Source organism: Acanthisitta chloris, unplaced genomic scaffold (genome assembly GCF_000695815.1).
Source record: "Acanthisitta chloris isolate BGI_N310 unplaced genomic scaffold, ASM69581v1 scaffold4268, whole genome shotgun sequence".
Lineage (NCBI taxonomy): Eukaryota > Metazoa > Chordata > Aves > Passeriformes > Acanthisittidae > Acanthisitta > Acanthisitta chloris.
Window position 1 is genome coordinate 29,141 of NW_008686309.1, and position 21,517 is coordinate 50,657.

A 21,517-nucleotide genomic window follows, 5' to 3' on the forward strand; every position below is an offset into this window, starting at 1 on the left:
TTCCCTGCACACAAGCTAATAGGCCCTGGATGTGTAGAAGAACAACTGATCTGCCCCTGTCACTCACTTTACCATCTTAGTTTTTCTCCCAAGAGCCACTGTGAGGAGGAACAGAGCATAATTTAAATACATCACAGGGAACTGCAGATCCTCCACAGTTTCTCCCCACCTTCATAGAGTAACAAGAAACCAGCTGATCAAATGAATGGACAACCACCTTTTAAAAGTAGATTAAAAAATCAAACCTAAATAGGGCAAAAGTCATTCTAGAAAGTCTCAGAGAACAAAGATTTTGGCATATTGTTAATGCTTAGCAAAGGGAAGGACCTTCTGATGGGATGGTCCATCATAAACTGATAGGCTACTGATTCAAGAGAACACAAGGAGGACTGTCCAGAGTTCCAGGAGAAGATAATGAGAAAGGCTGTATAGGAGTTTAGAAGACTCAAGCCCAAACTTATTTTCATTTTCACATAGGAACATAAGTTTCATATCTTTATATATAAGTTTCATATCTTTATATGAGTTTCATGACTTTAAAAAAACCCCACACAGATAAAAGAACAAAAGGGACCAAAACCAAATTTCTGCTATATTATTAAAAAAAAAAAAAGAAACCGAAATTGCCTCCGGGTTCAAAGTCAATAACTGAACAGTACAAAGTCCACCACCGGTTTTCACTCTTTTTAGCTTAGCCATCAGTGGTCATTGAAGTGAAGAAAGTTGGAGAGATGAAAGAGAAAGCCACTTTGTGCCAGTGGGGACAGGCTGGCTGTGTGCTTCTCCTCAGGAAGAGAATCAGTTTGGATTCACACTGCATGGAAGTCAAAGGGATAAATGGCTTGAGGAAGGACAGTCCAGTAACTGGGCAGCAATTTTAACTTTGCATTCTAGAGCATCTCCCCACTTTCTTCCTGTGTGATCACACGTAAATCTTTGCCTCAGATCCCCATTGGAGATAGAACCTGCTAACATTTTCCCACCTTGGTGAAGTGTCATCAGAAGAAATATGCACTCACAGACAGGGAAGCAATCAGACATTATAGGAATGGAGCATACAGGACAAGCAGAACACTTGGTACAGACTTGTAAGCACACAATTAGAATTCTAGAATTATCAGGGTTCTCTAATGATCCTGCAATGTGATTTTCTCCTTTACTTTCCTTTTACATTTCTCCTGACCATTTCCCATCTATAAGGTGGGAATAATACTTCAGAGATGTTTATGGTTTCATTATTTAATGACCATAAAATACTCCATAAACAATGTTAATAAGGGAGAAAATTCTCCATCTGTTTAGCTGTCTGTATTACATGAAGCTCTTCACAATGAAGAGCAAATCCTGTATCATGGCACCACATGTAGGCTGCTTTCCCAAAAGGGACATCAAAGAGGAATTCTGTGTCCTGTGCCAGTGTGACTGAGGGAACAGGACTGCAGGGGACCCTGGGGAGGGAATGGGCCCTCCAGTGTGGGTAGAGACACTGTAGGTTAAGCAGTGCAAATGTCAATGAGGTCTGGATAGTTACTGCTGATCACTGAAATCCAAGGGATTTCATCCACCTTATCTTTCAGGATTATGACTCATGTTGGAGGTACAAATCTTTACAATGTAAATCCAGAAAGATAGGTGCTGGCTGCATCAGACCAAAGACCCACACAGCCAGTTTACTGTCTGAATTGGCAAAAAAATGGTTGTATAGTGAGAACCTGGTGTGCACAATAAGACTTCTCTAACACTTTCCTAGGCTCCAGCTATCTGCAGTTCACTGGCTCCAGAGACAGAAATGGTTTCTCTCCACAAAGTTGTCCTCCATCAGTTGTCCACTCTCACCCTGAACCCAGATAAATTCTTTTACCCTAGGGGACCTTTTGCAAGAGAGTCCTGCAGCTTAACTACACACTGTGTTAAAAACCACCTGCCTTGCTACCTTTCCCTAGCGGATTCTAAACCTGGACAATGGGCAAAACGAAGCCCCCAGTTTTCACTTGCATGTGCCTGTATTTCCAGGATTTTATTTTGCCTTCCTAGAAAAGTAATGATATGTCTGTTAATTGAAACTACTCATGACAGTAAGTGGAATGTCACACGTGGTCCAGTAAGACCAGAAGTACTACAATCCTCCCCATCTCAAAGCTTATCATCCCTCCAGTACTGCTGGTGGTCAAAGCTGTCAATTCAAAAATTCAACAAATTACCTTGTCAGACTAATGCTGCATTTCTTATCAACAAATCAAATCTAATCAAATAAAAACATCTTTGATGCCAATAAGTGGCTCACTAGATGATTTACCAAAGAGATCATTCCAGAATGAAGACTATTTTGATAAAAAGTTATAGAATTTATTAACTGTCAGATTAAACTGAACGAAGAACAATGTTAAAGTCATGCAAAGAGACCTGATGCTACATCATAAAGGGCTCCAATGTTTTTCCTAGACAGAAAAAATATCTTATGAGTGCCACACCATGTGTAGGAAAAGCATTTACACATTGCATTCTCATAACTTAGATGACTACGGTATACTTTCTGCCATCTCCAAAACTGCAGGAAGCAGAAGGGTCCCACAAAATCATAGGATCACAGAATTTTAGGGGTTGGAATGGACCTTATAGATCATCCAGTCCCAACCTCCCCTGCCATGGGCAGTGACACCTCCCCACCAAACCAGGTGCTCAACACCTCATCCAGTGTCTCACCACCCTCACAGGTTAAACCTTTTTCCTAATATCTAGCCTAAATGTCCCTTTCTTCAACCTGAACCTGTTACCCCATGTCCTCTCACTGCAGTTCCTGACAACGAGTTCCCCTCCAGCTCCCTTGTAACCCCTTCAGATACTGATAGACTGATGAGGTTTCCATGCAGCCTTGTCTTCTCCAGGCTGAACAGCCTCAGCTTTCCCATCCTGTCTTCACAGGGGACGTGCTCCAGTCCTCCAGTCCTCTGATCAGCTTCGTGGCATGCTCTGGACTTGCTCCAACAGTTCCATTAGCTTTCTGGGCTGAGCTCACACTGCAGCTCACAGTGAGTTCAACTGTCACTCCCAAGTCATTATCATCACTACTGGTCTCAATTCCTTCCCCACCCAACCATTAACCCAGCACTGCCAAGCCCACTGCTAAGCCAATGCCCTCAGCACCACATCTGCACCTCTTTTCAATACCTCCAGGGATGGTGACACCATCACTTCCCTGGGCAACCTGTTTCAATGCCTGACAACCCCTTTGGGGCAGAAACCTTTCCCAATACCTAATCTAAACCTCCCCTGGCACAACAGGAGGTCATTTACTGTTGTCCTATCACTTGTTGCCTGGGAGAAGAGACCAACTCCCACCAAGCTACAGCCTCCTTTCAGGTAGCTGTGGAAAGCAATAAGGTCACCTCGTTAATCTCCTTTTGTCCAGTTCCCTCAGCTGCTCCTCATCAGACTTGTGCTCCAGATCTCTATGCAGTTCCCTTCTCTGGACACACTCCAGCACCTCAGTACCTTTGTTGGAGTGAGGGGCCCAGAACTGAACACAGAATTTGAGGTGTGGCCTCACCGGGGCCGAGTACAAGGGGACAATCACTGCCCTGGTCCTGCTGGCCACACTGCTGCTGATACAGGCCAAGATGCTGTTTGCCTTCGTGGCCACCTGAGCACACTGCTGACTTGTGTTCAGCTGGTGTCAACCAACACCCCTTTTTCCTCCTGGGCAGCTTTCCAGCCACCCTGCTCCCAGCCTGTGGTGCTGCAGGGGCCATTGTGACCCAAGGGCAGGACCCAGCACTTTGCCTTATTGACCCTCACACAGTTGGCCTCAGGCCTTCCATCCAGCCTGTCCAGATCCCTCTGCAGAGCTTTCCTGCCCTCCAGCAGATCCACACTGCCACCAGACTCGGTGTCCTCTGCGAACTTGCTAAGGGTGCACTGATCCCCTCCCTCATCCAGACCCTTGACAGAGATATGAAACAGGACTGGCCCCCACTGATCCCTGGGGAACACCACTGGAGACCAGTCCTGGCTGGATCTAACTCCACTCACCACCACCCTCTGGGCCTGGCCATCCAGCCAGTTTTTAACTCAGCACCCATCTAAGCCATGACCAACCAGTTTCTCCAGGAGAATGCTGTGGGAAACAGTGACAAAGGCTTTACTACAGTCCAGGCAGACACATCCATAGCCTTCCCCACATCCACAAAGGGGGTCACCCTGTTGTAGGAGGAGATCATGCTGGTCAAGCAGGACCTGCCTCTCACCAACCCAGCCTAGGTCTGATCCCCTGGTTGGGGATGTGGTGCATGACAGCACTCAGGATGATCTGCTCCATGATCCCACGTACCGAGGTCAGGCTCACAGGCCTGTAGTTCCCACGTCCTCCTTTCCAGCCCTTCCTGTAGATGGGCATCACATTTGCTAATATCTAACCAACTAGGACCAACCTGGTTTGCCAGGACTACTGGTAAATGCTGGGAATTGGCTCAGTAAGCACTTCTGCCAGCTCCCTTGGTGCCCCTGGGTGGATCCCAGCTGGCTCCACAGACTTGTGTGGATAAAGTTGCATTCTGTAAAGTATATGTTTCAGAGATTCAAGCAATCTGAAATGCATGTCATGATGACACACTTCTTAACAACTGTGATTATCAAAATCTTTAAGAACAAAGTTCTGCTAGCAAAAACATCATCAATTTTACATGTCATACTTAAAAATGCATAAGCAGAACGGTGGCTTTGAAAGGCAAAACAGCAGCAAGTCCCTCTAATTCTGAGCAAATGAAGAGCTGTCATTTTCAAAGTACAAAGGGAGAACAAATTTTTACAGAACCTTATCCAATAAGAATGCCATGTGATAATGGACAAAGGTCAACTGTAGAATAGCTTGCTGAGTTATTTTTTATTTCACAAGTCTAAACCCTCCTCCTGCTTCTCAACTGCCTTGGAATTAAACTGCATGTTTCAGGAACATCTAAATAGATTTCCTTCTGTTTTCCTAAGAAATAGAATCTTATAATAAACAAACATACAGGAGGGCAAAAGGACATTTTGAGTAAGATTTTAACCAAAACATGTTTTTCCTATAAAAATATTATGATGTCCTTCAAATATATAAAACATAGCACAGGAAAACTGTGAAGAAGCCTGAAACCTCTGAAGCTATGAATGCACTTTTATAAATACTACACAAATATGTTTGTGTTATTTTTCACAGTTATGATGGCAATATTTAAGTTCTCTCCCTGCCATGCATCTGCACAAAAGTACTTCACAAGTTACATGCAGCAGTTGCTTTGCACAAAAGCCATACCCAGTCAGGGCAGAAAGTTCTTCCTGAAATAAACAGCAAGTACACACAGACTGCTGGAAAAATGGAATGAAGGACTCTAAATTTTGACACGCAGCGGATATGAGGGTACTGAACAGAAGAACACACTGAACTTTTCTCATAACAGTTCTCGGGAAAACTAAGTAGTATAACTTTTCTGCATAAGGGCAGAAGCACTTGACTCACATACAACAAGTGAATTTTGAGTTGTATGAGAAAAAGTTGCAGAGACTTCAAGAAAAAAGATGACAGGTCAAAGTGTTCAAGTGGAGAAACTTGGGATGGAGGCTCCTCATTTCTGTCATTTGAGAAAAAAAAACCCCATCTCTAGAATCAATCAAGGACATACATAACCAGACAAAATGCTTTGCCTCTGTACAAGCCACCTTTGCAGGCTCTCAGCTTGGCTTCCTTGTCTGTTTAAATTATCTAAGACAGAGTATCAACACTTAAAAAGTCATGATTTTAAGATACAAACTAGTTTTTGCATGGTATGATCAATGCATCAGATCAGATGCCAGAGGCACATTTGTAGGAAGTCATAATGATATTTCTTAAAGTCCAGAATAATTTTATTACCACTTGCAAAGAGTTTATTTCTGCTTCCAGCGATGTCAGTAAGAGCTCTGCCTGAGTAAGTGTGCATATACACATTTCTTGGTGGATTGCACACATACAAGAAGATCCCCTATAACCCATGTTTGTTTCATGAAGAAAAAAATACACTGCAAGTAGCTTTAAATTGCCTTCTACTTTGTTTTGTCTCTAAGACTGTTATTCAAACTCGTGTATTTTTTTTGGTGATTTCTCCATTCTAAATCTAGCACTTCACAAAGACAAATCAACACACTTTGTGAAACTTAAGTTTCCTAAATCTGTAATTATTACTGTACCCGTTACTTGCCAGTGCCCAGAGGAACACTCACATGGAAAGCTGGATGTTTCTGCTTGCTGCTTTAGCAATTGAAAAGAAAAGGGAAAACTAAGGCTGGGTATCCAACTCCTTCTAGGCCTTTGTAAGAAGCACAGTTCTGAAGGCAGGTTATTTTTAATTATAATACTTACAGACAACTGGCACAGAGCACACAAGTATTTCTCTAAGGGAGTATATGTAATGACAGTACTTAAAGGACACCAAGGCTACTTCTTCGATTACATAAGTACGTTGCACAATGACTTTTCCGCAGCACAAACACACACTACTTTCTAAAAGACCACATTGAAGTCACCCATCTAAAATTTAAAAAAACCTTCTACCCACAAAGAAAAGTTTTTTAGTGGGTGACCAGTATATGAACATTGTAGTTTTGTAGAAACCTTCACTGAAAACTTGGAAAATGTCTAAAACAGGAACTCATTAACGAGCTTATTACTTGTGCCATGTGATAACTAATCACCTAATGAGATTTACAGAAGGGATTTATGGATCCTCCAGCTGATGTATGGGTGATGTGCATGCATTCATACATAAGGCCAGGAACTTCTCCATGCTTGGAAAGCAGGACAAATTTCTCTTTAAAGGCTTGTACACGCATGAGAGATGTGCAACACTTTCAGAATTCATCGGAATTGCAAAAAAAACACCTTAATGAAATAAATACACAGATAAATCCATACATTATATACTACTTAACTGTGTATAAGAAATGGTTACAGTCCACACAATGTTTCTACTTCATAATGGGTAGGAAAAAAAGAGACATAGGAAAAAACGTAGGAAAACTGCTATTTTTTTTCAATCTATGATGTAGTAAGAGACACTTTCATACCAGCATAATTACAAACATGCAGATGAACATTTTTTAAGGAGGTGTCCAAGATGAGATGTCTACTCCACGTTTGTTTGTTTCACTCCTTCAGATATATGGAAGAGTTTTATATTTTCTTTTGTTTATTCACAAGGATGATCCACTTTACACCTGAAGAACTAGACAGGTAAGATCAGCGCTCAGGAAGAAAAGCCTAAATCACTGAGAGAGATTTTAACACAGTTGTAGAAAAATCTTCAAATAATTTACTTTAGCTTTAATATCTATTTAGTTCACACCTGCAGAAAACAATCTGGAGAAAAGCCTCTCATTTCAAAAAGAGCACCATTGTGCTTCTTTATGTAAGAGTATGAGACTCAAAGACAATCTCCACCCTGAGGATAAACATGATCTTGTAATAAAGCTGCTTGCTTTCCTGGACACAAGGGTAGGCTGCACTATAGAAACCTGTTCAGTGTGAGTAAACTGTTAAAATAGGAGTCTGAAAAGCAGATTACTTGTTTTCCTCTGAAACAGCACTTTGGCAAAACAAGGAATTCAACAGTTGCTGCTACGAATATTTCTAAGATGAAAAACAAGAAATGAAATGAAAGGTCAAGCTCACTAGAAACAAAGACAAAACAATCCCATTTTTTAATCTCTCACCTTCCAGAAAAACCACAATAGGTACGATTTAAAAAATTATTTCTACCTTACATTTAACATATCACCTATCTTCATTCCTGGTAGCATGCCCAAGACTGGGTAAGGAAAATTTATCTGGACAGATGAAATAAATTACCATGAACTGTATCAGACATTTAAACCATGGTGTCATTTGGTACTAGGGGATATTAGTTAATTACTTTCAGGCTGAACAATGACTTAGGAATATGATTAAAGAAAAGTGAACTCCTGGACATACAAATGAAGTTCAGTGTATTACGATATCCACCAAATCAGAAGGATAAATGGATAAATAAATTGTAATGAAAAGCTTTTATGTTACAGATCTGTAGTTATATTCCTTAATTAGTGACTGAAAATTGTAAGCCTTAAATTGTCATTGCAGATCATCATCCAAAATCTGGAAAGAGCTTTTATGACGTTAGGCACTTCACTCAGGTATCAGTACAGAACAGATTTGGCCTGAAAGGAATATATTTTCTGCCTTAGCTTATAAAAATACCCTTATAAAACTGTGTCTGCAAAATGGTGCAACGGATTAAATTTAATTTGATAAATCTGTCTTGGAGCCATTATCTCCTTCTGGGGGAAAAAAAACCCCAAACCTACACAAATCACTTGAAGTGATAACAATTTGGTAGTCATACTCAAAAAGCATGCTAGGATGTCAACTTTCTACTGATTTTAAGCCACAATATGCTTGTGATAAGTAAAAAAGAATTAATTTAACAGCAGTATTTTTGGTGTATTACAGGGGTACATGGTGGAGTTTACTGCAAATTTTGTAAATGTGTTCTTTTGTCTTCCTATGTATGACATTAGTACAAATAATAACATCTAGCTCTCATATAGTGTTTTTTTAGGAGGAGTTTTTAAAAGATTCAAATATGACTAGTTTACAAAAATGCAAATTAATAATGGGAATTATTAAGTCACTCATAGTTATGATACAGAAAATAAAAAAAACCCTCTCTTTTTCTTCCTTCTCCTATTTCAATGTCCTGTATGAATAAAACTGCCTTTAACAGAAATTCCTTATAACACATCACATTTATGCAGTGCATTATTCACTGCAGCTTTTGCTCTGATAAAAGCACCCATACAAAGGTGAACAGAGCTTCTAAAAACAGGGAAGAACCAAGAAAAATCATTAACAACTTGATGACTGCCAGAGAAGGTGAGAAGAACAACTATACCTCGTCCAGTATTGCTTTGTGAGATTCTACCCTAATACCAACAGAAGTGGTTACACATTGCTAAACATACTCTTTCATTTTATTTTTTTTTTATTCTGCCAAACCCGACAAATTTTACAAGTAAGAAAAACTGCCCTTGATTTTTTCTGATCAAAGTAACTGCATGTATCTCTAACTTGTAAGCTTTGGGTTCACTGATCAAAATGCCATCTTTACAAAAAAAACCAACATTCCCACTTCACACAGGTTCTACTTTAAAAACCTGCCTTAGCTTTCACAGAACCTGTATTTTCATATCTAAACCACCATGTAGTCTCATTTCAAAACTACTGGCTGTCTAAATGTACATCAGTTTCTATATTTTCTTTCAGTGAGAACTAAATCCACTTATAATACAAACTTCCTAAATTTCCAGGAAAAGAAGATATTCTTCAAAATTACTGGATTTAACAACGTCAAAAGACATGTACTTCAAGCATGATGCAAAAAGCCACTAGCAGGTCCTCTCTCTTCTACTCAATTTCCACAGTGTAGCATGAAGAACTTGGGAAGTTTAACATAAGGCAGTTAGACCAGTTTATATTGTTGCCTCCATTTCTTCATATTCTTAGAGAATTTCAGACACATTCACTCATCTTTAAGCTACAGACACCTTGAGAGAGAAACATGCTTTTTTATAGTTAAGCTACCTGAATACATATATTGTGTGTAAACCTCCTGATGAGATTGCAAATCCAGGTTAGTTTGGGATGACCACAGGTACAGCTGAAGTGTTGCACAACCTCATTCACACAACAAAAATCATAGAATCATAGAGTCAACTAGGTTGGAAGAGACCTCAAAGATCATCGAGTCCAACCCTACCGTGGTCACTAGCCCATGGCACTAGGTGCCACATCCAGTCTCAGCTTGAAAACCTCCAGGGATGGTGAATCCACCACCTCCCTGGGCAGCACATTCCAATGCCTGAGCACTCTCTCTGCAAAAAATCTCTCCCTAATATCCAACCTAACCCTCCCCTGGCAGAGCTTGAGTCTGTGCCCTCTTGTCCTGCTGCTGGTTGCCTGGGAGAAGAGACCAACCCACACCTGACTCCAACCTCCTGTCAGGGAGTTGCAGAGGGTGAGAAGGTCTCCCCTGAGCCTCCTCTTCTCCAGGCTGAACACCCCCAGCTCCCTCAGCCTCTCCTCATGGCACTTGTGCTCCAGTCCCTTCCCCAGCCTCGTTGCTCTTCTCTGGACCTGCTCCAGCCCCTCAATGTCCCTCCTGAGCTGAGGGGCCCAGAGCTGAGCACAGGATTCAAGGTGTGGCCTCACCAGCACCGAGTGCAGGGGCAGCAAAAGCAGCTGGTCATCCATGTTTGTGTTCCTACACGTGCACACAGGCATGGGCAAACAATCAGTTTTGCTAACTTTTTCAGGAATTAACTCGGGGAGCAGGGGGGAAGGTTGGTACTGTTTTATTGTGCAGCACCATGAGCACCTGCAATACAATCAGTAGCATCAATTAAGAGTAATCTATAAGATATTGCATTCTTCCAGGAGCAAAAAAGGAATACAGGAGTCATATCTTTGCTGCTCATTAAGCAAGTAATTGGTTAAAACCCTGGCTATGCAGTCAAGGCACAAGGCACCTGCTTCTCACAAATGATTGGTTCATGAGCTTATCCTAAGAGAAACAACAGAGCAAGTTCATTCTACTGTTTCTGTGCAAAAGAGGTTATTTTACTACATGCAGCATCTAGAGAATTAATTAACCAAATCTCCTTATGACCTGTCTCTTAGAATGAAATCACTACGTAAGGTCTTTAGCACAGAATAAATTCCAGGGAATTAAGTCTTGGACTCATAAGGCATTAGAAATAGAACAGCTTCACTTCCCACAGCCCATGTTCAATGAATTTGAACTCACCCTCTGAGTGATGGCTTTTCCCTCTTTGACTCGCACTGCCAATCCAAGGTCAGACAGTCTGCAATTCCCGTTATCATCCAGGAGGACGTTTTCTGGTTTCATGTCCCTGTACACAATGTTGATGGAATGGAGATGCAGAATCCCACAGGTGATCTGAGCTGAGTAATAGATGATTCTCTTCATTTCCAAACCCCTTTCTCCTATATTGTAGATGTGGTACTTCAGATCTCCTCCATTCATGAGGCTCATAACAAGACACAGATGGCTTTTGGTCTCATAGGCATAAGCTAGTGTGACTATGAAAGGGCTGTTGACCTTCTCCAAGATCTCTTTCTCCAGCAGTGCCATCTTCTCCCCACTTTTCTTTTTCAGCCTTTTCTTATCCAGTTTCTTGCAGGCATACATCTTGCCAGTATTTTTCACCTGGATGGCACAAACCTAGAGAAGATGCACATGGAAAGGTAATGAAGGAATTCTACAGAGAGAGACTGGAATATCAAGGCTAGTAGTAGGCAGGAACTAGAGAATCACTGATGCCTATTAGTAGTTGCTGATGCTAACTTCCTTGGAAGAATGTATTAGCTGAGAAAATATGGAAAAAACAAACATACAATCTGTTCTGTTCTGGATGAGTATACGGGGGACCTGATGTAAAGTTCTTGAGGACACCACTAGCAGACATGTATTAGCAAATAATGTGAACAAAATACTCTGACCATGAGAATAAGCAGCACATACAGCTTGCTCTTGCATCTCAAAAAAGGTAGCCTCATTCTGTTTGGGAACAGATCCTGATCTGTGCTATTCCCTAAACTGCAGCTAGGAATTATCTGGGAGCGTGTGAGCTAGCACAGGCTAAAATGGTGCCAAGGAGCAGACTAATAGTTAACTATCTGGACAGTCATGCAAGCTTTTAGAAAGGCACCTGAGCTTTAACGCAGGTCTTCACTAACAGGAGTCTATATCACAGTATAACTCCCTCCTAGTTATGATTAAAAAAAAAAAAAAAATCCCAGCCCAATTTCTGGAAAATTTACAATCTGAAGGGGCCAGTTTTGCAAATCTTTAGACAATTTCTTAATCCAGTGCTTATTGCAAACCCACCTGCTGGTCTTGAAAGGGGAGGGATGATTCACATCCTTAAAATCATAGCTCTTACCTCTCCAAAGCCACCTTTGCCCAGAACTCGGAACTCATAGAAGTATTTTTCAGTTACTGGTTGCTTCTCAAAAACTTTCCATTGGATGAATTTGTCATAGAAGGGGCTGGCCTGGAAGTCCGTGAAGGGCTTGTCTTTAAGGAAGAGTTTGGTTTCCTCCTTGGCCAGATTCACGATGTTCTCATAGTCCTTTGCAGCAGCTGCCTGGCATTTGCTGACCAAGTCAGAGCTCATGAAAGCCAAATAGTTTTTGGAGCCTTCCTTAAGAAAATTGGTAACCATATTCTCCATGGTACTACTCTTGATATTGTCCTCTGCCAACTCCCAGTTTGACACCTCATCCAGGAAGTCCCTAGCTACCAAATATTCTGGAACTGTCTCCAAGAAGTCTCTGAAGAATTTCTTGCCAATGGGCTGCTGCTCACAGATGCTCTCATAATCAGCAACAAGGGACGCTCTATGCTCTTTGCATTGCTCAATCTTAGGCAGTGAGAGGCTCTTGCGTCTCTTTTGTATCTCCTTGGCATCTGCTTCTCCACTCTTCCTTGCCTGGAGGTAGGCCGTGTTGGCAATGAGGTTGTCGAGCCCCCCCATGTCACACATCTTGGCAAGCTCTTGGGGTGGCAGAGCCTGGTTCAGACAAAATGAGTGCTGTGCTGTAGCTGCCCTGCACTTCTTTCTGCTAGTGGTGTGTGAGGGCTTCTGAAAAACACCAGAGGGACTAACTGCTTTTGCATTAAATACCTCTCAAGGATTTTCACTAAGTACCTTTAGGTATATGCACCATTTGTGGAAAGTGACTGGTAAGAGGTTTCTCTGTAAGGAGCTTTGAGTTTGCTATGTATAGCTGAGGGATGACATCCTGGGCAAACCTTCCCACTGGTTCAGCTGGTGTTTGTCAGAATGGGCCCTGATAACCTTTAAATGTACGAGATTCCCTCTACATGCATTCCCTGGCCGCTGAGAACACGCAGAGATTCCTCTTGGCAATACCTGCACCCTCCAAACTCCATGTCACTTCAGCTGCAGCCTGCAGGACAGCCCTGCATCTCCCTTGCTCGACACGGAACACCAACACACTTATCAACAATTACGTAAGTTGGGATCTGGTTTGATAAAAAGCTTTTATCACGAATCTGCCGTGCCTGGAACAGACGTTGACAGAGAGGAACATGAGAAATGAGCGGTTAACTATCACACAATTCAGTGCTTTGAGCATCCACTTCCAAAACCCAAGTTATACCCAACGTGAATGTCTAAGATCCACAGACAGTTCATGCAAACCTTGATGCCTTGCGTGGCTCTGTCTGAGCGGATTACGTACAGAGGCTAAGAGCTGCTGCTGGTCTAAAAATAATGATCCCCCTACGAAACATCATACTGTTCTGACTTCATCTCCTACCCACAGAAAAAGGAAAAATGCTTTTAATCACCAGCCAAATCTTGCCAAGACACTTCCATATCTTACTTTAGCCTCAGTTTATTTTCCCTGCTGAGCTTTATGACAACGTGGCAGGATGAGAAGATGGCAACAGCATATAGATGAGGTGGCATCAACAAAGGGACAGAGCTGATTATAATCAAGTGAAGGCAAATTCCACCTGACTTCACTTGCTGGCTGCCTACCAGGAGGCATTTGTTTTTTCCCCTCAAAAGAACAAAAATTATGTGTGGCACTCCCTAGGCTAAGCCCCCTTCTGCTGTGGAGTCAGGTGATTTGGCGGTTAACACTTTCTTTAAATATAAGGAAGGTATTACGGGAACAAGAAAAGAAGTTTCATGATTCCTCCAGTAGCACTGGGGTCAAGCTGTACTCCTGAGGTCAAGGTCAAGTTTCTTTTTTTTTCTTGGTTTTTTTCCACAGTCTTAGAGCAAGCTGAAGAGCTGAACCACAAAAATCAAACATCAAGAATAATAACAGGCACCTTTCAGACTCCCTACAGTAAGTGCTAAGCCCTTCTTGGCTGCTTTTTGCTACTCTACTACTATGTAGTATTTTGTTTTTCCATGCTTAATCCTGTCTGCATAGAATCCATTTGACATAAAACTCAGGCTTATACTGTATAAAATTACCGTAGAGGTGTATTTTTCTGGGTGTGATTGGGAGGGCCGTGGATAGCAAATGGCTGTGCGTGCATGAGAACCTGGGGCGCTCTAAAGCTGAGTATTGAAATTCTTGCCAGTTCTGCCAGGTAAGTGCAAGCAGGGGGCAGGAGAAGGTTACATAAAGGGCTGAAGAGTGCAGCCAGCAGCGTGGGCAAAACTGAAAATAGCCAAAGGGAGAAATGGGGAATTCTTGCCGGTGGTTTCCATGAAAATGGTGCCTAGAGCAACACATTCCTATAATACCCTGGGTACAGAAAGGCAGAGAAGAGAAAGGAGGTAACAAACCTTTATTTTCAGGTCCTAAAATTCAGCAGTGTCTTTTTTACCTTTAGCCAGAACACCAGCAGAGCTCAAAGAGGGGCGGTACGAGGGGCAGGTAGCTGGGGGGTCCTAAGGCTGAACTCATCCACAACAGGTATTGACATATTCATGACCAAGCAAATCAAGAAAATACCTAATGTTTATGGCACCTGCATAAGACAGACACATCTGCAGCTCCGAAGAAGCATTCTAGTCTGTTAATTAGCATATTTCCCAATTTCTATGGAACATAAACTTCACAAAAGGCAAAATCAAACAATATGATCATTCAACACATATTCATGACTCCACTCACTTTTGAGAGAAGACTAGCTAGATTTGCTGACTTACCCAAAACTGCCCAGCATTTATTAAACACTGGAGACAAGCAGATCAGCATTAATCTATTAGCTGATAAGGGCCATTTCAGATAGTGTTACCTACTCATAAAACACTACGTTTGGGTGAGAGGCAAATCTGATTTATTTTGCATGCACAAGAGGTGAACACTACAGAACTGAAATGGTGACTTGCTAAGAACTCTGGTAATGGAATATCAGGGCATGACTTGAAAACTTCTGTGGTTCAAAACTCATGCAGAGACAGGGACTTAAGCTAATCTCCTTAAAATTCATTACCTTATGTTCTAGATGAACCTCAATTACTGGTCAACAAGATACTCGTAATACGCAAACAGATACACACAAATATCAGCTGGTTTGATTTCAGCATTAATCCTAACACATTTGTGTCGACACCCCTTCGAGCCAACACTTTGGGAAACTCTTCCACAATTTTAATTCCCAGCTGCTCCTGCCACGCACCTGACAGGACCTGAAAGCATGGTTTGGTCCTCTCCATATCTGCCTATAAACTGAATGGCATTCACAGAGCTTACAGGATGGAGCCTGGGACCAAATTCAGGCAGAGAATTAAGCAGTAGGAAAGATACAGTTTAACTATGACAGCTAAAAATTATTTCCACACCCACTCAGATTTCTTCTGCAGAAATTCCGGGAAGAATCCTTTTACACAAACAGAAATACTCCACAACAGTGTCAAGGCTATAGGCACTTCATTGCTGCAGTTAACCTGTTTTACATTTGTTTTCAGTTTTAAGACAGACATCATCTGGGATATAACAAGTGATGTGATACAGTGTACCAGTGACACTGAGGACTTTTTGATCTCAGTGTGTAATGAGACAGAAGTTACATTTTAAAAATTCAGAACATTTTAAAAACAAGATTACAAGTATGAAACATACCCACAGTAAACTCTGCATGTGTGCCTGATGACACAAAGAGTGCCACTGGAACCACTTTATACAGTGAACATAAACATCTTTAAATGTACTTAAACAGAACTAGATAGAAATACATCTGCTGAGAAACACATTGATCTTGAGCATTTAAGATGATTGAAGTAAACAATACATATAATATTGCTTCGCTTTCATCCATGTTTATTAACCATTTTATTAAGCCTGAATTTGTTACAGACTTCAAGCAGTAATTCTACCTCTCCATTACATATATTAAAAAACCCACAGCTTATGTTTGGATTAATAGGAACTACTTTGGATACTTAGGGAAAAGACAAAGTCTGAGGCAAGCACTTAATATCTGTGAGAAAAAAATCCAGATTCATGTAACAAGGATATACTGATGATTGCCACAAAAATGAACCAATGCTTCCAAAATACTGTAACCAATAATTTATTGTAACCAATAAATGATAAAGAAATTTCTATTAATTCTCATGAAACCACAATTTAACATTTTTCCCTAGATTTCATTAGTGCCTGCTTTCCTTGGGATATTTAAATGATCAGTTTTCTTTGCTTTCTGTATTAGCTCACCAGCAAAAGTGTCTCTAGCTAACTGATACCAAATACATGCCTTTGTACCAAAAATCTCTGGATTAAAAATACATGTCTGCATGATCATTAACAGAAATATAAATTTAAAAAGTATGAATGCATTAAATTTTAATAGTATGTTCGTAGAAATCATGTATAGAATATCACAGAGCAACAGACTTAGAGATAGAACGAAAGTCATAAAGAAAACCTAAATTAGAAATGTTTAATATAGTGTGATGGGAAAAGCACATGGCAAATGCTTTACACACTCTTTGTTTTAGATTAAAAAACAGGATAGTTTCTAAAAAACACACTATGTTTTTGTATACAGTAGTACTTAGAAAACATTTCCTTTATCCTGACAGCAAACTATGCAGTGTATCAGACTTACAGGTAAGGTCACCCTTTCAAAACAATTCCTTTATCTATGCAACACATTAATGAACTGTATTTAGAGTATAATCTGCACCACCACATTTGTTTCTGCGCTCCCACACAGGTAACACTTTAATCAACAGATACATTTGCCAATGTAGTGTCTCTCTTTTCAGCTGTGGCACATCTGCAGCAAGACCTCCTCGTACAGCAAAGAGCACACAGCAAAAACACACTGATCTTGTGGCAGATCAACTCAGTAAGTCATGTCATCATTGACATGTTCCGTTCTTTTGCATGAGCACGTGGCACGAGACATACACTACTTCAACAAGTTCAACAGGAAAAAACCTTCCAGTTTTTATTTGCCTATTCTCTGGACTACCCAGTCCTGCTGGCAGAGGGGACAGCGATTATTCTGTTTCACCCACAAGGACATGCAGCAATTGTGGAAGGAATGATTGCATTCTCCCCAAACCACTGAAAGAGAAGAAAGAACATGTTCCAGTCACACTCAGCTGTTCAATCAACACCTACAGCAAGGTCCAAACTATCATTCTCAGATATTTATAGCAACTGGAAGCTTTAGGGACAAACGGGTCATCACTGATTTATCCACCAAGGCTGGACTATTATGATCACCGTGATGACAGTCAGATCTCTGCCATCAATCCTTATCTCCAACTACGAAGAAAAGAAGTGCACATATCCTCACCTTCTTGCATAAAGTGACACAGCTTTGTGAATGTATAAACACATTTATCAGTCCTGTCCAGGAAATAAGTGCAGCTATCTAAGTTCTTCTTCCATTGATCTTCCCCAGTACCAAAATGAAGCCAATGCACAGGTTCTCATGTGAAATGCAGTGTTTGCACTGACGTGCATGGTACCAAGGAGGCACGTGTGACACAGTATAGAGCCTTAAAATGGGACCTGAAACCACAAGTTACTCACAGGCTACGACTGTTTCAACACAACATGAATTGTTATCTATTGTCCATTTACTCCTAATAGTATTAGTTACTTTGCTTTTTTCCCCTCATTAGCTCATACCTTCCTCACTGGAATACAAGGGTGCCAAAGGAGTGCTATATATTGTGCTTTTTCCTCTCTGCCTCAAGTAGGACACTTACCAAGCCAATGAAGGTATCCAGAACAGGAAAATCCTATTCTCATTTAAACAATCATCAAAAAACAACAGTGAATTCAGTTTGAGACAATACACTTCAAAATACAAAGTACAATGGCTTGGAAAGTTTACCACTGGTTTAAAAGTTGTCTTAGAGGTTTAAAGCAAAATCTCTGAGACGGCTTTCACTATTTCCAATATAAATATATCAGAATTAAGATTTTCTTATCTGAGACAGCTTTCACTATTTCCAACATAAATATATCAGAATTAAGATTTTCTTTTGTGTACATGGGTACTGAAAGTATGTTTATGTTTAAACAGAATTATAGCCAACTCAAGTGACTCCACTTTTTCAAATGGAAAGTGAACAAACAAGCCTTTGCCTCCACTACATCTGAATTAAGACTGGGAAAAATACCACTTTCTAACCCAGGCACACAAGGATTTCAGAACACAGGGTATTTATTGGTGTTACCATTGTGTCTTCTGGCATGCATCACAGAAGGAAAAATTAGCTTTTTCCCTACCACTTCAGAAGTGTACATCATGATCTTAAATATGCTCAGGGTGAGAGAAACTTAAACCTTTCAGTTGTGTACGTGTTGACAGCAAATTTGAAGTTGCTTTGCTTTACAGCACAACTGACATGAAAACTATAACTTTATGCTTTACTTCTGAGCACTAATAAAATATTACTAATGTAGAAAGATGACACAATCTATAAGGTAGAACAAAACAGCAGTTTACTTTTGAGCATTAATAAAACCAGTATTCCCTTCAAACTTTAAAATGCACCATACTGAGAGAAGCTTCAATTGAAAAACAAGCGAATGAAATCACTACATACCAACACAATCTTCTTGTTTGTTTTCAGCTTGACATCTAAGACAGGCATCTAAAAGTAAACAAGAACAAGACTCAATTTGATTCTCAGGATTCCATCTTAAGAATAGGTTGGTCAGAGGAAAATATATAACTCCAAAACAAATTTACAGAGGTAAAAATCCCAAGTTTTGATGTGCAGTTCAGCCCTTTAATATTTAACAGGCCCCCCTAAATTCTAAAACTACACAAATGACAACGAAATATACATCTGAAAGAGATCAGAAGGACTACAAACTGTCCAACAAGTTTTGTTTATTTTCCATTGCTGTGGTATTTTCATAACTTTTGCTGAAAAAAAAGCCTTCTCCATTTTGTAGATGTAAAAACCAGCAGATCTGTGCCAAGGCACTCAGGCGTATTAAGACCAGAGCAAAGCACAAAGCCAAACCCTAATTACAGGACTTTGTTTTTCAGATGTCAGCATCTCCTTTTAAGGAAATCATTCACAATTTCGATTTTTAAGGCTGCACATCTCTCACCACAACCCCCACCTCCTATTACTTATTATAGTACTTTTCCTTAACAAGCACCTGCACGTAATTTTCACAGGAGTCAGACAGACATGCAAATACAGTGGTAAATTCGATAAAATAAATTAAACAACATGGAACAGTATCTAATTAAAAATATTTATCATCTTTCTGCACTCCAGTCTGTGGCTATAGGGCTGGAGGGCAGGTTTGGGACTCAGTAAGATACAGAAGTGACAGCTTCCAGGCTTAGCACTGTGACACACACATAGAGTGGAAAAATGCCTCTGCTCCTCCTTTGCCCCAGCACAGGCTGCTGCAGGCACACGTGCACACATCCTGCACAGTACAAAGTGTTCAGCCGTTATGGGAGCGAACACATCTTCACCTCCTTCAAAGGAAAGTGTCCCCAGGTTGGGTATGGCCTACATGTCACTAGCTGCACCTTATTCTCCTAGAAGACAGAAACACAATGTGCTACAGGAATTTAGATTTGAGTATTTTTGCTCTCTCTGCCAGACAGGGCCAATACTTCTGTTTCAGATTCACCTGCCCAGACAGTCCTCCCTTCCTCAGGTGATAGAGAACAAAGAGGACAGAGTTAGGGTGGTCACAGACAGGAATCACTGTTAGGGTGGTCACAGACAGGGATCACTGTTAGGGTGGTCAGGCAGTGAATAGGCTGCCCAGGGAGGTGGGGGAGTCACCACCCCTGGAAGTGTTTAAGAGGCATCTAGAAGACAGTGTTTAGGGTTTACAGTGGAGGGCCAGGTTAATAGCTGGGCTTGATGGTCTTAAAGGTCTCTTCCAATCTTGTTGATTCTCTTCTATGAAACTGAAGCAGCTGGCCTTTCCTTGTTGAGATGAAAGTAAAACGGTAGTTTCCTGTGGCCTCTTCCTACAATTTATATTTCCATGCTAGTTAAGGTGCCAAACTGCTTCAACTTGTATCATGGTACGTGGGACGCACTGGTTGGGGCAGTAAGTGGCCTGTCACAATAAAAGCAGCTGTCCTATCTAGCCCTAGATTTACAGTTTCAGACAGAGAAACACCACAGAGAGCAAAGGACAGGAATCACTGCCACCACACCAAGCTAAGCTGTCCCCACTCTTCTCACAGCCCTAAGGGCGTCGGTGTGAAAGGCTAAGGAAAGCTAAGTCAGTACTCCTGCATTTTTGCTTCTTTCCCTTATGCATCTAAGACCATGTTGGTTCAAGGAGTTAAACCAGTAGAAAATTGAGTCAGCTAACACCTCCTTCCCTTGCAAAAGTCAAACAAACTAACTTTCAACAAGTGCCAGTCTAAGCCTGGCACTGCCTCCAACCTAAGGTTACTGCAGACGCAGTGGCTCTACAGGAGCCAGACCAGGTCTGGCAGGGTCAACATGCAATTGCTAAACTGAAGTCAGTAACGATCAAGTTTCATGTTCTAACAATGTGCTTTGTTCTCAACAAATGGTTACTAGATTCTTCTGCTAGTTTCAGATTAAAAGGATTCCCTTGGTCTAGTTATGAAAAAATACGAAGGTAATATTTGAACTTCTATAATAGTTCTGGGTAAGATTTTGTTCATTTAATATTTTTTATAGTGTCCTATAACAGGCTATCTAGAACAAGGATAAATACATGCTGAAAATAATGGCTTAGATGGCAAATGAAGCCAACTGAGTATTTCCAGGGTGCTCTCTGTTTCCCATACAAAAGCAGGCTACCTCCAAAACATGCTTATGTAGAGGTGCATCTCCCACCACTTCAATCTGGGCTGCATCTTTTCTTCTCTAGTACACACTTTACCTCTTCTGTTCCACAGAAGCTTCTCAGTAAAACCATACACGAGAAATGACAGCCTTGCACAATCTGTCTCCTTTCTGTTCAACCAAATCCCGACTGGATTTGCAGTGTCACTGTTCCTGGACCTCCCAAAACTGAGAGCTCTGGAGATAATCTGGACTCATTCCTCCTACCAAACTGTACCTAGCCCAGCTGCGAGGGCAACTAGCTCGAATGACTCAGCACAACAGGAAAAACTCGATATGCACATACAGCAGAGGCAAAATTTCAACAAAACCCAGAGGAAGAATTTCAACAACAGTAAAAGCATCAAGACCTAAATGTAAAGACAGCAGCCACCGCTTCCAAACACAACCTCCAAATTTCACAACCAGCCAAACTAACCCTTTCCTTTCCAACTGAGATTTCAGGACCTGCGTGGGCTAATCGGTAATTAGGAAACCTGAGGAACAGCGTTAGATACTTTGCCTTAAGAGGGTCGAAAAATATAATCGAAAAATCCACATCCACAGACTCTTTAACCGTCTGAGCTCACGGGGAGAGGCCGCGACAGGCGATGGGCCGCTGGGCCCCGCGGCCTGTACT

General features: G+C 41.2%; 2 protein-coding genes across 2 annotated transcripts in view; both read right to left on the reverse strand.

Moving 5' to 3' along the window:
- GRK7 (G protein-coupled receptor kinase 7) overlaps window positions 1-12,612 on the reverse strand; it is a 22,329-nt gene extending 9,717 nt beyond the window's left edge. The window contains exons 1-2 of the mRNA XM_009080059.1: window positions 12,010-12,612; window positions 10,851-11,288 (exon numbers count right to left, since the gene is read on the reverse strand). Coding sequence (XP_009078307.1) covers window positions 10,851-11,288; window positions 12,010-12,612 — 1,041 coding nt within the window. The remainder of the gene's footprint in view (window positions 1-10,850; window positions 11,289-12,009) is intronic.
- Window positions 12,613-17,015: 4,403 nt separating this feature from the next.
- On the reverse strand, window positions 17,016-18,728 carry LOC103807332 (RING-box protein 2-like; the record flags this gene model as incomplete). Its single annotated transcript, XM_009080060.1, has 2 exons — window positions 17,016-17,134; window positions 18,634-18,728. Coding segments are annotated over 2 exons (214 nt in total), but the record flags the coding sequence as incomplete, so codon positions are not given.
- Window positions 18,729-21,517: the final 2,789 nt, after the last annotated feature.